Below are 13,319 nucleotides of genomic sequence, written 5' to 3'. Positions count from 1 at the left end.
GCCAAAGTGTTTAACCCAAATATTGCAAAGTTGGATACCAAGACAGTAAGTTGCCATTTCATTGGCTACCCTGAAAGATCAAAAGGTTTTCGTTTCTACTGTACAGACAGATACATAAAGTTTGTGGAAATGAGACACGCCGTCTTCTTAGATGACGAAATGATGGGTGGGGGGGGGGGGAAACGGTAGCTCGGAAAGTTGATCTTGAGGAGAAATTCCCTGAGATTGTGGTGTTGACAATCTCAGGAGCCATTCTTTTCACTACCTATTGTTGCCGCATCGACAATCCCTGAGATTGTGGTGTTGACACCTGTTGCAACTCCACACATGACAACAATGAGTGAAGGTCCGGAACCTGTCCGTCAGGAGCCAACTCAACCCATTGCTACACATGAAAGGGAGGTGCAGCAGCCTGAACATGTGCCACATTTAGAGACACAGAACGTGCCAGAAATTGAGGTCCCTAGAAGGTCTCAAAAGTTAAAAAGTTAGCCATTCCAAAAGATTATAAAGTTTATAATACAGAAAGAGTTCATATGGAGAATGATCCCACTTCATATGAAGAACCCATGAGTAGTTCTCACTCATCGAAGTGGCTGGAGGCCATGGAAGATGAGATGAGATCGATGAGTTACAACGAAGTTTGGGACTTAGAGGAAATTCCTAAAGGAGCCAAAACGGTAGGCTCTAAATGGGTCTACAAAACCAAATATGACTCTAGAGGGAATATAGAAAAGTATAAAGCACGAGTCGTGGCAAAAGGATTTACACAAAGAGAACGAATAGATTACAATGAGACATTTTCACCAGTCTCATGCAAAGATTCCTTGAGAATAATAATGGCACTAGTGGCGCATTTTGATTTAGAGCTACATCAGATGGATGTTAAGACGACATTTCTAAATGGGGATTTAGAAGAAAATGTCTACATGAAACAACCCAAGGGTTTTATTATGGAAGGCAAGGAAAACATGGGATGCCGCCTAAAAATAATCCATTTATGGATTAAAGCAAGCCTAAAGACAGTGGTATCTAAAGTTTAATAAGACCATTAAGAAATTTGGGTTCAAAGAGAATGTTGAGGACAACTGCGTTTATGCAAAGTTTAAAAGTGGGAAATATATTTTCCTAATTTTGTATGTGGATGATATCTTGCTTGCTAGCAGTGATGTCAGTCTACTACTAGAACAAAGAAGTTTTTGTCCTCAAATTTTGAAACAAAAGATCTTGGTGAAGCTTTATATGTCTTGGGCATAGAAATTCACCGAGATAGGAAAAATGGGGTTCTAGGACTATCGCAAAAGGCATATTTAGAAAAGATTCTAAAAAAATACATTATGCATGCGAGCAATGCCACACCTGCTCCTATAGTCAAGGGCGACAATTTTGGGAAATTTCAATGTCCCAAAAGTCAATATGAGATCGATCAAATGAAAGCGGTTCCATATGCTTCAGCTGTTGGAAGCCTACAGTATGCACAAGTGTGCACTCGCTCTGACTTAGCTTTTATCACCTGGGTACTCGGTAGATATCAAGAAAATTCAGGCATAGAGCACTGGAAAATGGTAAAGAAAGCATTGCGTTATGCGCAAGGCACAAAAAACCTCATGCTAACATATAGAAGATCTGATTCCCTAGAGATAAGAGGGTATTCAGATGCAGATTTTGCGGGAGATAGAGATGATAGAAAATCCACGTCAAGATATGTATTCACTCTTGCAGGCGGGGCTATTTCGTGGAGAAGCTCCAAACAGTCAATAGTTGCATCATCCATGATGTATGCAGAATTTATAGCATGTTATGAGGCCACGGGGCAGGCGATATGGTTAAAGAAATTTATACCCGACTTGAAAGTGGTGGATTGTATCGACAAACCACTAAAGATGTGCCGCGACAATCAGCCAGCAGTGTTCTATACTCACAACAACCCAGTGTGTTCAAGGAATTTGTTTACGAAAGGCCTACCACCCAGTGTGTTCAAAGAACACTTAGCCGGCTTGGGTTTAAGGGAAAGCCTATGATTCCTGAATAAAGATTGGACCGAAAAGAAACAAAATTTGTTTTAACACAGAAAGGCACGTTGTAGCTGTCTGATTCTATCGGCAATTGAGCTGAGACGATGAAACATGCTCTACGTACTAATCGGTGGTGGAACAAGTAAAGTAAAAAATATACAGTTAAAAGAAAAGCTGAGATTAAGGGGGAGAATGTTAGGGCGATCTCCACCGTGTGGGCCCAACGGCCCACCGGGCCCTAGATCTAATACGCCCAGATCGGGAGCGCCCAACCCACTATGGTTGGCGGGCCCCTGTAGCGCTGCGCAATATAAAGAGGTGAGGGGGCCGGGGCACGAGTTACGAGGTTCGACTGCGTAGCCACCCCCCCCTCCCCGACAACCCCAAGACCGATCTAGGGTTTGCGCAGAAGCGACGGGAAGCTCCGCCGCCGCCGTCGCTCCACGCCGTCTCTCCCTCACCTTCGCTCCCTCGCCGTCGACATGGCTCCTCCGTCAAGCTCCTCATCGTCCCAAGGCGAAGGTACACATCGCTCTATCCTTCTCTCTCTCTCTAACCCCATACCCAAATGCCATGTTCTATCACAATAGAGCTATCTACCCGTACCGATCTACATCTAGTTGATTCCATAGTTCTAACATTCTGGACAGGTAGGGAGTGTGCAACACTATTTTTCATGTGCCTTATTGCCTCAGCTGTCTCTGAGGACATTAAGTCTGAGTTAGTTAGTTTGTTCTTCGGTTATGCAGGGATAGACTGATCTGCAATGCAAAACAACGACTATTTTCCTTAAAACTACTCCGTATTTGAGCTGCACAGATGCAATGATATTCAGCGTTTTGTCGTGGATGTTACATGCTGACTCATGTGGGAAGCTCGTAACGGTGTGACGAACAATGAAGCCAAAATTTGTCATGCAACGACAATATGAAAGATACAAGCTTATGATTTATGAATATGATCGATGAGTATGTTCTGAAGCTGAATCAGTCTTCAAGGTGTGCAGCTTGGACGGAGTGGCAAAAGTGGACCCCACCGCTGCTTGGTTTGATTTTTATTAACTAGCAAAAAAACCCGTGCGATGCTACGGAACAACGGAAAGTGTATCAAGCACGAGCCGGTGGAGGCGAAGTCTGGACATTGATTTTTCGATTGGATTGATTTCCATACTGAGATTGATACCGAGATTTTTTGTTTGGGTTCGGATTGATTTCCACACTGAGATGGATACGAAGAATTTTGGATTTCATGCTAAGGAGATTGAATTATTTTAGAACTGTTCGTATTATGTTGTGACAAATTTGGACCGTACAATAACTTTCGGTAAATTTAAACCGTAGAATTTCTACTACTGAAATCATGAATAAGACGGGAGAAAAAAAAAAGAGGCAGTAGCATATATTGTAATTTTAATGAGGTTGACCGACCAACGGCGCCAATCCATCGCCACCGATTCCAATTTAATATTCAACCGTTTTCATAGCCTCCTCAAGCTCGGCCATTGGTGTTGCGGCGCGTGATAATCGGGGATGTTGTTTCATGGCTTACGTCCGTCCTGGCGTCCTTCGAAGGGGTCACTTCACCGAAGATTGCAGAAGCACTGGCCTTGCGACGTGCAGTTAATTTGGTTCGAGAGGAGGATTTTTCCTATGTTGTGTTGCGCTCCGATTGCTTGACCTTATTTTGAAGGTGAATGCTAGGCAGAGACCGTTTTAAAACTGGTTCGTAATTTGCTTGTAGCTTCAATTACGTTTCTTTTGTTCATGTTAGCACTAATGCTTATGATCGAGGTGGATCATGCTTCGTGTTTCCACATTGTGTTCCTGCTTTCATCCAAGATGTTTGAACTCTGAATGTTTTTTTAGATGAACTCTGAATCCTTTTTTTTAGGGAGGACAAATCTTTGTTGTGTGAATGAATGAGTTAGCCTGAATTTTATTAAAAAAAAGAAAAGAAAGAATTTCACTAGGAAATGTATCCTTCTTCGCGAAAAAAGGTATCCGCGCTTTGGGCCGGAAAAGAGAAACTTTTCTTGGGCCGTATTCAACCAATCGTGCGCTGGGCGTTGCCAATTTCCCGCAACCGGAGTAGGGCTCTCCCCTGTCCCCTGTTCCCAACCTCCTTCCGCCGCCTCTCTCCCGCCCTCCCTCCGCATTTCCCCCTCCCCCGCCGCTGCTCTCGGCTCCGAGTTCCTCCAGTAGCCCACCGTCCAAGTTCGCCTCCCCAAGTTCTGTCCCTTTTGGCCGCCGCCCCCAGGTCACCCCCTGCCTCGACGTCGCCCGCCGGCAGCCGGCAGCTAGCCAGCTCTGATACAGTCTCCAGCCGCGAGCTCTGAGCAAGGTAAAATAGTTCTACATGTATGCTGTATGTAAAAATTCCTTTTGATCTATCACGGCTCACCTGCAGCAGAGAGGGAGAGTCCGAGGTACGTTTGGATAGTCGCCAAAGTCCACCCTAACAAAATTTTGGTGATGAACAAAACTTTGGTCCTTGTTTGGATGGGAGCCAACTTTTTGGAAAGCCAATATCTCCCTACCAACGCTAGTTCATTTTTGTTGCTAAAATTGGCCAACTAATGGGCAACCAAAAGTCCAAAACCTTCACTAAATACATTACAAAAGTAGGCTCAAACACGAACATACGCTGAATCCCCGAGTATTTGAGAGGAGAGGGAGTGATCTAGTCATTGGTCAGCGTTGTCCCGGAGCTAGAGCACCGCGCCATCCACCGCCATGAGTCTGCTCTCTGCTGTCTCTGCGCGTGAGCAAGGGTTTTGGGTTGACTCGGGACACAGAGTTGTCGATTGAGAGTGGACTGGGACGCCACTAGGCAAAGACAAGGAATGCCAAGCTCAGCCTAGGAAAGCAGGAACACGGCCCAGATTACACAGGTTGCAGGCATGGTGCTGAGCGTGCCCCCAGTGCCAAATTGGGTCTGCTGTCCTAGTGAGTGGATTTTCTTCCTACAGCTTCACGACGTCGCCGCTCGGCGCTTGCACACACCTGTATCTGGTGGCCACATGAGTGCACGACTTCAATCACTAGTGCACTACGCCGCCTGCATGCCTCCGCGACCTGTGCCCAAGTTGCGCTCCCAAGGAGGCAACACTGGACTGGCGCGGAGATGAAGAGACGGCTCAGGGCCCGAGAAATGCAGGTAGGCATTACATGTTTGACGTTTGACATGAGGGGCCCATATGTAGGTTTGTTTCCTATTAGTGATTTACAAACTTGATGTGCTGCTTGAAATTATCATAATGTTGTTGTCTTTGTCTTTGAAATGTATTTTTCATAGGCACTTGTGCAAATAAACAGTCCAAAACAACTACTCCCAACTAACAATTAAACAAGCGAGTCTATGGGTATTTCAGACTTTGCACCCTTCATGAAAATAAGCTCGAATTCCATAAGCACTTAGAAACAAACAGTTAGAAATAAGCTGGATTTGACTTATTCACACTACAGCTTATCTGGTGCTCATCTCAACAACTGGCTTATGAACAAACCAGATCTTTCTAAGGGGCTCCTAAAACTGTGAACTAGCTCACTTGTGCTTGCAAACAGCAAACTCATGAGGCGTGAGTCTGTCAGAAGAAAATCTCCCCCCTAGGATAACAGCCTCAATTTTGCGCTCTGGGCCACGACTTGGCCCTCTGCAACCTGGGCCGCATCCCTGCTTTTGTGGGCTGTGCCCCCGTCCATTCTCGGCATGTCCTCTTCCAAGTCAACCCAAAACCCTTGCACATGCGTGGAGACAGTAGGGAGCAGGCTCACAGAAGCACGGTTCTCTAGCTCCGAGGACTGATGTCTGGTGGCTGTCTTCTGCTTTGGCTTGCAGGTGAGCAGTGACATTGAGTTATTGCTCGCTCTCCCTCTCATCCTCTCTTGGAGGCTTCCCCTATTTGTTGCTCATTGCTCATTTAGTCTATCAGTCTGTTGTTGCTGAACATTCAGTCAATCAGGCAATTAGTCAATTCACTCGGTTAGTCGATTGCCATGTGTGATTATTTGTGGTTCATCCATCCACTCAATTCACTTTTAACTTTCTTGTATGATTATGTATTTTAGCTGTGTTCTCATCTGTGAACATTTACTTGTGTACTCATCCGATTTTATTTAAATATAGTGTGATATGCAGTTCCCAGCTTTGGAGCTTATATCTATATTCCAAATATGCTGTGCTTGTTGTTCTCAATTTTAAATGAAGGACTGATGCTTGTTACACAGATTATGGTTAGACATTTATGCTTGCAGCTTGTCCAGGCTTTAATATTGTCCTGTCTCCACCACTGGACATGACCGAGTCTGCATTTCAGGCAGGATGTTTGTTCTGAGCCAGATTGAGCACAATCTGCCGATGCCGCCACACTTGCTGAGCCGCCCTCTAGTCGATGCCATCAAGACCGAGCTTGAGAGGCTCTTCCTGGATAAGGTAGAGCGAACTGGATTACATAGTAGTAAACGGGATTTATTTCACGGTGCCAGAAATCTGTTCCACTGCTGGTATTTAGTTGCATGCCTCAATCTGTGTATGGACTTGCACCGTAGGTGATCACAAATCTTGGCCTCTGTGTGTCTGTCTATGACATTCTTGCCGTCGAAGGTGGATTCATCTTTCCAGGAGAGGGCTGCTCGACGTATAAAGTAATGTGTCCTATTGTTTTGTCATCCATTTATGTTTGTTAAGGAATGTGAGATGTTACTACTTATATTATATGTTTTTTTCTCGGTGAATTCCTGAAAGGTGACTGTTACTATTTCATAGTTCATACCCTTCAATTTGTGCAATTTAATTGAAATTGAAGTTCCAGTATGTATTTACTTCTTTCCTGTGCAGAAGTGTTCATTGAATTACCAGGAGCCCTTTTTAAGTTCTTAGCAGTACTTATCATTTCCCTGCTGTGCTTACATAGAGCTAGAACTTTTGGGATTGGTAGAATAAGTTTGTCACTTACGTGGTTTATCTCCTAGATATTCAGACTTATTAACAGAAGTTCTATACACTACTGACTACAGTTCAAAAAGTAGTAGCACCCTCAATTTGTGCTCATTTAATTGACTATTGTGATGCCAAGGTGCAATTTTCTGTGTTGCAAGTTAATCCTGATTATTTCTGTGCCTCAACTGGATAGTTTAGCCTATTCCTAGCAGGGTGCTACTTGTGATTGACTCATTATGAATGTATGTCGCACTTTTACATTACCATGGATGCCCCTTCTTCCAATATGGCTGTTAGTACAAAATTTGAGACCTCAGAGAAGTGATTCATTTTAAGTTTAGGCTTCATACATTTTACAAATCATGCTTAGATTCCCTTCTTTTTGCCATCTTGGATAGGTTTCCTTTAGGTTGTTGATGTTCAGGCCCTTTATTGGGGAGGTTCTTGTTGGGAAAATCAGTGGATATGACGAAAAGGGTTTACAAGGTGACTTAGTTATTTTCTCACTTCTGGTTGGCTAATTGGTTGGCAATCTCTTATAACCCTTGTTTCAATTCATCTATGACTACTTTAGTACTTGCCTTTAATTTTCTTAACATTAACATCTAGCACTGAAGGGAATTTATTCATATTTTCATGCCATGGTATGTCCATTCTATTGTCTAAAGAGAATATTAAAATCTCTGTGTGATGTCTAATCCTCATACTATTTAATGTTAATCATGAATTCTTGTATTGTTCGAATGATAAAATCATTTCGGGCATGTTCATTTGCTTTTCTTACTTTATTACACTGTTTGCCACAATTGTTGGCATGTTGGTCACCATTCTTTACCACACTTATAAACAGAATAATTATTGCTGGTATGTCTCTTGCATTTTGGTCCTGATCTAGAGACATGAAAGCGGAAATAACATTTTTGCAAATGCTTTGGGATAAATAAGCCTGGTACATTATTCGGAGTAGTCAAAAGTCAAAATCTAAGCACAATGTCTGGAACAAATTGGGTAACTATCGCCATGGATATAGTCAGGCACACGGCGTAGGGGATCGGAAAGTAGAACATTAATTAGGGCTGGACGAACGCGGGAGGGACTACATTGGTTAATTTCTCATTGCCTGATTGATGATCGATACATATGATGTTCCTTGTATTAGAGGACTTACTTGACCCATAAGTAACAACCAAAGGATAAGGATTCAATCTCTAACCCATCTCTTTCCTATCTAAATAACTCTCCTTCCTATTTAAATAATATTCCATATTTATCAGAATACTTCCTAGTCCCATATCCGTCTACATAACAATATCTCGAGGGTAGTGCTGCTGCATGATAAAAGACTAATATTTCATCGTAGATTCTTTCATTTCATTTTCGACAAGCATGTACACTGAAATGATTCCTGAGCTTGTTTCTTCTCTTCTCTACTCTGTTGGACTATTTGTATTTCATATATCTACAAGGTTTTAATGCTTCCTGCATGTTATGGAAATTAAAATCATAATGTTATCACTATGTAATTCAGTCATTGGATAAGCTGTACACACAAAATGATTGGTTTTAACTGGTAACACTGTTTCCCTTCTTCAGTTTCACTTGATTTTTTCAGCGACATATGCATTCCAGGACACTTGATGCAGTATGGCACAGTGAGGTAACACATTCCTCTGTTATTTTATTGTGGCAGTACATCAGTCACTAGTATTATTTGAAAGTTGAGGTGTTATATTTATCTCCAGATACTGGACATTTGTATTTTATTTGTGGATTAACATTCAATTCTGTTCTTTATATGTCTTTAAGCATGCTTGAGATAGCTTTTTTTTTCATGAAAAGTTACCATGTTCAACCCTGATTGAGTCACATACGAAAACAAAACAGAGACATTGGATAAGAATGATGTGTGCAGGGAATTGTTTTAGAACACCTTAACTTGTACTCCCTCCATTCCAAAACACAACTCATATAGATTTTTCTCATTTATTCCAAAACACACCTCATTTTTCTCTTGGTACCCGCACCCGGCCAATAACTACTCATATCCATTTATTATTAATCCAATATGAGTGGTTAGGCACTAGAAACGAGAGCTGCCTTGGTCCAAGTGCACAAATCTATATGAGTTGTGTTTTGGAATGGAGGGAGCATTCAACTAAAATAAAGACTACTCCCTCCGTTTGGGTTTATAAGGCCCACGCGGAATTTTATGCTAAACTTTGATCAAAAATTACATTGGTAATATGAGATTATCGCGGCACAAAAGATATATTGTTGGATTCGTATTGAAAAACTCTTTCTAATGATATAACTTTTTTATGTATATATATATATATATACTAAATATAATTTGAATAATTGTTAATCAAAGTGTGGCACAAATTTCAATATGAGCCTTATAAACCCAAACGGCGGGAGGTCATTAGCTGGAGTATCGTACAATATGATATATTTTCCCTTTTCCATGACTCATGAAGAAAGTATTATCTGTACTTCTCATTTTATTGTCCATGTATTTCCAGGGGGGAAGATGGTAGGTGGATGCTGAAGACTGATGATGGCGATGAACTTTATCTTGATATAGATGATGAGGTATTCTTAGTTTTATTCTGTTTAATTCAAAGCAATTACTATTTCCTGTAGCCACTGACCACAAAGAGCTTACAATCAGTGCAATTTCTATGCAGATACGATTCTTGGTATCTGGCATAAAATACCCACCTATACCAGTTGAGCAAAAGGAGGATGACAAGCCATTTGCTCCAATGCAGATCATTGTATGTCTCGTATATATTTGTCATATGCATACACAATTTATATATGCTTATATTCATGATTGGTTCCCATGGACTAGTGTTGGATGAACATAATGTTAATTCTGTAATTCTGTTTGACAAATATCCTATCATGTCTTTCAGTTGAACATATAACATTTGCTAGCTATTTTCTCTCGATGTGTTCCCATGAAAATTCTTGTCCACTTTCTCTTATCTCTAAAGCCCTGGTGAGGTTTAGGCCCATCAGTGTTTTTCTTAAGTTAGCATGATGGTCTTTTGTCTCTCATACACTATCGCTTCACATGACTCTACAACTATTTATATGAAATGGTCAAATGCAAGGTCCATGTGAAGCAAGGCTATTTGGTACAATGAGCGTTGTTATTGCATGTTTACTGTGTTCATCTTTTGCAGCATATCACTGTTTTTTGGGACTTCCTTTTTCCATGTACTCTATTCCAAAATATAAGGCATATAATTTTTTTGGGACCTTGCTAAAGTTTTACCAATTTTATAGAGAAAACCAACAACATTTAGATTCCCAAATCAAGATCATTAGATCTGATATGAAATAACTTTTTATGGTGTATTCATTTGGAATAGTAGATGTTAATATCTTTTGCTATAAGTTTGGTTGAAGTCTAGAAAGTTTGACAGTCAACAAAAGTTATGTGGCTTATATTATGAGCAAAAGGTTATGGGTTCCTCTCACCCAGTGTCGCAACTTTGTCTAGATATGCATGTATCTACACACTAAAACACGTCTTAATACATGTGTATCTAGACAAAGTTGCGACACTTAATATGTGAGCCACTCGTACTTAATGGTGCCAGAAGTTTAGGGGAGGTTGGCCATGGGCTGTACAGCCCTTGCCACTTCCCTACAGCATATTATTTGAGAAACTAGATATTTGTACTGCAAGTACATGCCTTGTCTAAAATGTTTTCAAACAAGGCCTGCAAAATTTGCTTTCATCTGTTTGATGCCCTACTACACATAACATCTTTGTATGCTGTGAATTTCGTTCTTCATGCTTTTGTGACTAGGTCAATCCTTTTGCAGGGAAGTATTAAAGGAGATGGTCTGGGTCTTCTTGCTTGGTGGGCTGCAGACGAAGAAGAGGCAGAGGAAGAAGAAGAGCAGTAGCTGCAAGTTACTTTGGTAATTGCTTCTTGTATTAGATATTTAGCCCATTAGTTAGCATGTTAGAAACCCTAGAACCGGTATCTAGTAATAGCTGTTATGAACTGTTTCCTTGCAGATGTGCTGCTGCACGCCCCCTTAGAAACGGTAGTTTGTAATGACACTAGGAAAGAAGAAAAAATAGGTCAGGTTCGAAGTTGAAAACATATGTGATATGAGTTAGAGAACGTCCTGGAAGTCAATTTCTGTGTAAAAGATCTAGGAGGGAAATCAATTTCTGACGGTTACTGTGGAAGTGTGAAATCGTGGACAAGATGCAGATGCCGCTGATATTTTGGTTTACGGCGTAGCAGTCTCCTCAGAGGTTGGACGCTTGTGACGCTTTCAGATATCCTAGTTGAGTTTTCGACAGATTTTTGGTGAACTTATGTTTTCGTGATCTGATTTTTGTGTGTGCTATTTGTGGTTTCTATTGCTCACCACTTGCAAGTATCATTGGACATGTTGGCTTCCTCATGGTCTATATGGACACTTCATTTTCAATTCAAAACAAAAAAACAATGAGACCATCTCTAGATCATTCTATGCCCTTCAGCTATATGATTCTATGATTGAGCAATAATCCAATTTCTTCACAGGACAATAATTTTCACATGAATAAAGATAGGAATTCACATGAAACAATCGGTTCTTGCAGAAACAGTTCTCAGATTGCGACATGATAAATGTAGGAAGGCAAGGCTCGATTATATCGATCATTGTAAAAGTTTGCAAACTCACAATTTTACACAAAAATTCCATTACTATATAACAGTAAATGTCCAGTAAACAGTCTAAATTTATCTATAGCATCGATGGATGCCGCAGTAAGATGAATAATTTCTATGTGCATGCACTCCTTTCCTTTGCCCAAATTCACAAGTATCGTAAGAATTACAACTCGTTGGCCGGGTTTGTTCATCAGTAGGTGACCCTGACGCCCTGGTATCTGAGGATCTCACCGATGAGCTCCCCTCTACCAGAGCCGACGTACCGGCCGACGATCTTGCTATCCCTGATGAAGAGGAAAGTGGGCACCTCGACGACCTCCATGTCCTTGAGGAACTCCATGCAGGCGTCGTTCTCGTCGCCGTTCATCCGCGCAAACACGGTGGTGTCGGCCATGGAGCGGGAGAGCTTCACCACGGTGGGATAGACCTTGACGCAGGGCCCGCAGTGCTTGAGCCCGACGTCAAGCACCAGCAGCTTGCCCCCTTCCCCGGCGTTCTCCGCCATGAGCGCCTCCACGTCGGCCCTGGAGTGCAGCTGCACGACGCCCGCGTGGTTGTCGCCGTAGTAGAGCACGTCGCCGGCCAGCTGGTCGGGCCCGATGCCTTCCTCCTCGTGCACCTTCTCGGCGCCCTTGTAGAAGGAGAAGTGGGGAACCTGGGTGATCCCTTCCCGGGCGCACAGCGCGCGCGTGGCGTCCGACTCGTCCCCCATCACCAGGAGGAAGTCCACGTCGCCGCAGGTGCGGCTCAGGTCCACCATGCACGGGTAGATCCGGCTGCTGTTCACGCTGTGGCTCGCCGCGAACTCCACCACCACCAGCCGGTTCTTCGCCGCCTGCAGCGCGGCGTCGAACTCCTCCGCGCTGTGGACCTGGACCACGCGCTCGTCCCTGCCGCCCTTGTTGTTGTTGCCCGGGGAAGAAGATGGCGCCGGATTCGCCTTCTCCGTGCCGGACACCGCAGCCGCCCTGAGCGCCGCGCGGCGCCTCCGCGAGGTCGATGGAAGGAACCTGGCCTTGATGATGCTGCTGCCAGGGCCGGCGCTGATCACCGGCGTGGCGTTCAGGCTGGCTGTGGCGGCGGAGCTGGCCAGAGTGGCCAGGAAGCTGGCGGCGGAGGCCATTGATTTGATGCTTAATCGAGGCTCCCGGGCGCTGGCTGCGGAAAGAGAAGGGGAGAGGAGATGGGAGAGTGGATTAGAGGGGGAATAAAAAGGCTGGAGTAGCTAGGAGAGGGAGATTAGGATGAGAGGAGAGTTGGCCTCCAATCAAAATCCATCCACTCAACAAGGCTTGTGGCTGGTGTTGCGTTCAGTTAAGATTTTTTTCCTTCTTTGTTTTGCCCTTGTACTTTTGCTGTGTTCTTCCTGAGTCCACGGCCACCGGATATTTTCCCCGCCGAGTCATGGTCACCAATTTGCTTTAAACTTTGGGATGAAGTTGTCCGGATTCTTTAAAATGCGTCCGTTTTGCGCCGGTCCGTTGGAGTTGCCCTGAGTGTCGCAAGAAGGAATGTTCCCATGACTAAAAGCTAGCAAGGTTTGTTGTGATATGTGTCGAATATGTGTACAAGTAGAGTTACATTTGGACTTGTATTTAGGGGGGGCTAGGTGTTGGAGTCGAACACATGTAACCCAGTGTGGCCGGTATTGCGGTATTATGGCGGAGGAGCGTCC

At 43.3% G+C, this 13,319-nt stretch overlaps 2 protein-coding genes across 6 annotated transcripts; one reads left to right on the top strand and one right to left on the bottom strand.

Annotated features, from left to right (window-relative positions):
* Positions 1-4,105: 4,105 nt before the first annotated feature.
* Positions 4,106-11,318, top strand: LOC100831013 (DNA-directed RNA polymerase III subunit RPC8). Of its 5 annotated transcripts, none has more exons than XM_014899971.2 (9): positions 4,106-4,355; positions 6,331-6,446; positions 6,563-6,658; positions 7,352-7,439; positions 8,547-8,610; positions 9,476-9,545; positions 9,641-9,730; positions 10,794-10,892; positions 10,993-11,318. In XM_014899971.2, the coding sequence occupies exons 2-8, from the start codon at positions 6,336-6,338 to the stop codon at positions 10,875-10,877; spliced, it is 603 nt and encodes a 200-aa protein (XP_014755457.1). In that variant the 5' UTR covers positions 4,106-4,355; positions 6,331-6,335; the 3' UTR covers positions 10,878-10,892; positions 10,993-11,318. The 5 variants fall into 5 exon arrangements, with proteins under 5 accessions (XP_014755457.1, XP_010238479.1, XP_014755454.1 ...); XM_010240177.3 differs by adding an exon at positions 6,141-6,247 and having other exon boundaries at positions 4,107-4,355; positions 10,794-11,318; XM_014899968.2 differs by having other exon boundaries at positions 4,107-4,355; positions 6,278-6,446; positions 10,794-11,318.
* Positions 11,319-11,600: 282 nt separating this feature from the next.
* LOC100830706 (thioredoxin-like protein CDSP32, chloroplastic) lies at positions 11,601-12,892 on the bottom strand. The gene has a single exon (XM_003563086.4). The coding sequence runs from the start codon at positions 12,765-12,767 to the stop codon at positions 11,835-11,837; it is 933 nt and encodes a 310-aa protein (XP_003563134.1). The 5' UTR covers positions 12,768-12,892; the 3' UTR covers positions 11,601-11,834.
* Positions 12,893-13,319: the final 427 nt, after the last annotated feature.

Source organism: Brachypodium distachyon, chromosome 1 (assembly GCF_000005505.3).
Source record: "Brachypodium distachyon strain Bd21 chromosome 1, Brachypodium_distachyon_v3.0, whole genome shotgun sequence".
Taxonomy (NCBI): Eukaryota; Viridiplantae; Streptophyta; class Magnoliopsida; order Poales; family Poaceae; genus Brachypodium; species Brachypodium distachyon.
The sequence above is the reverse complement of the archived record's forward strand: the minus strand, read 5'-3'. Positions and strand labels throughout refer to the sequence as shown.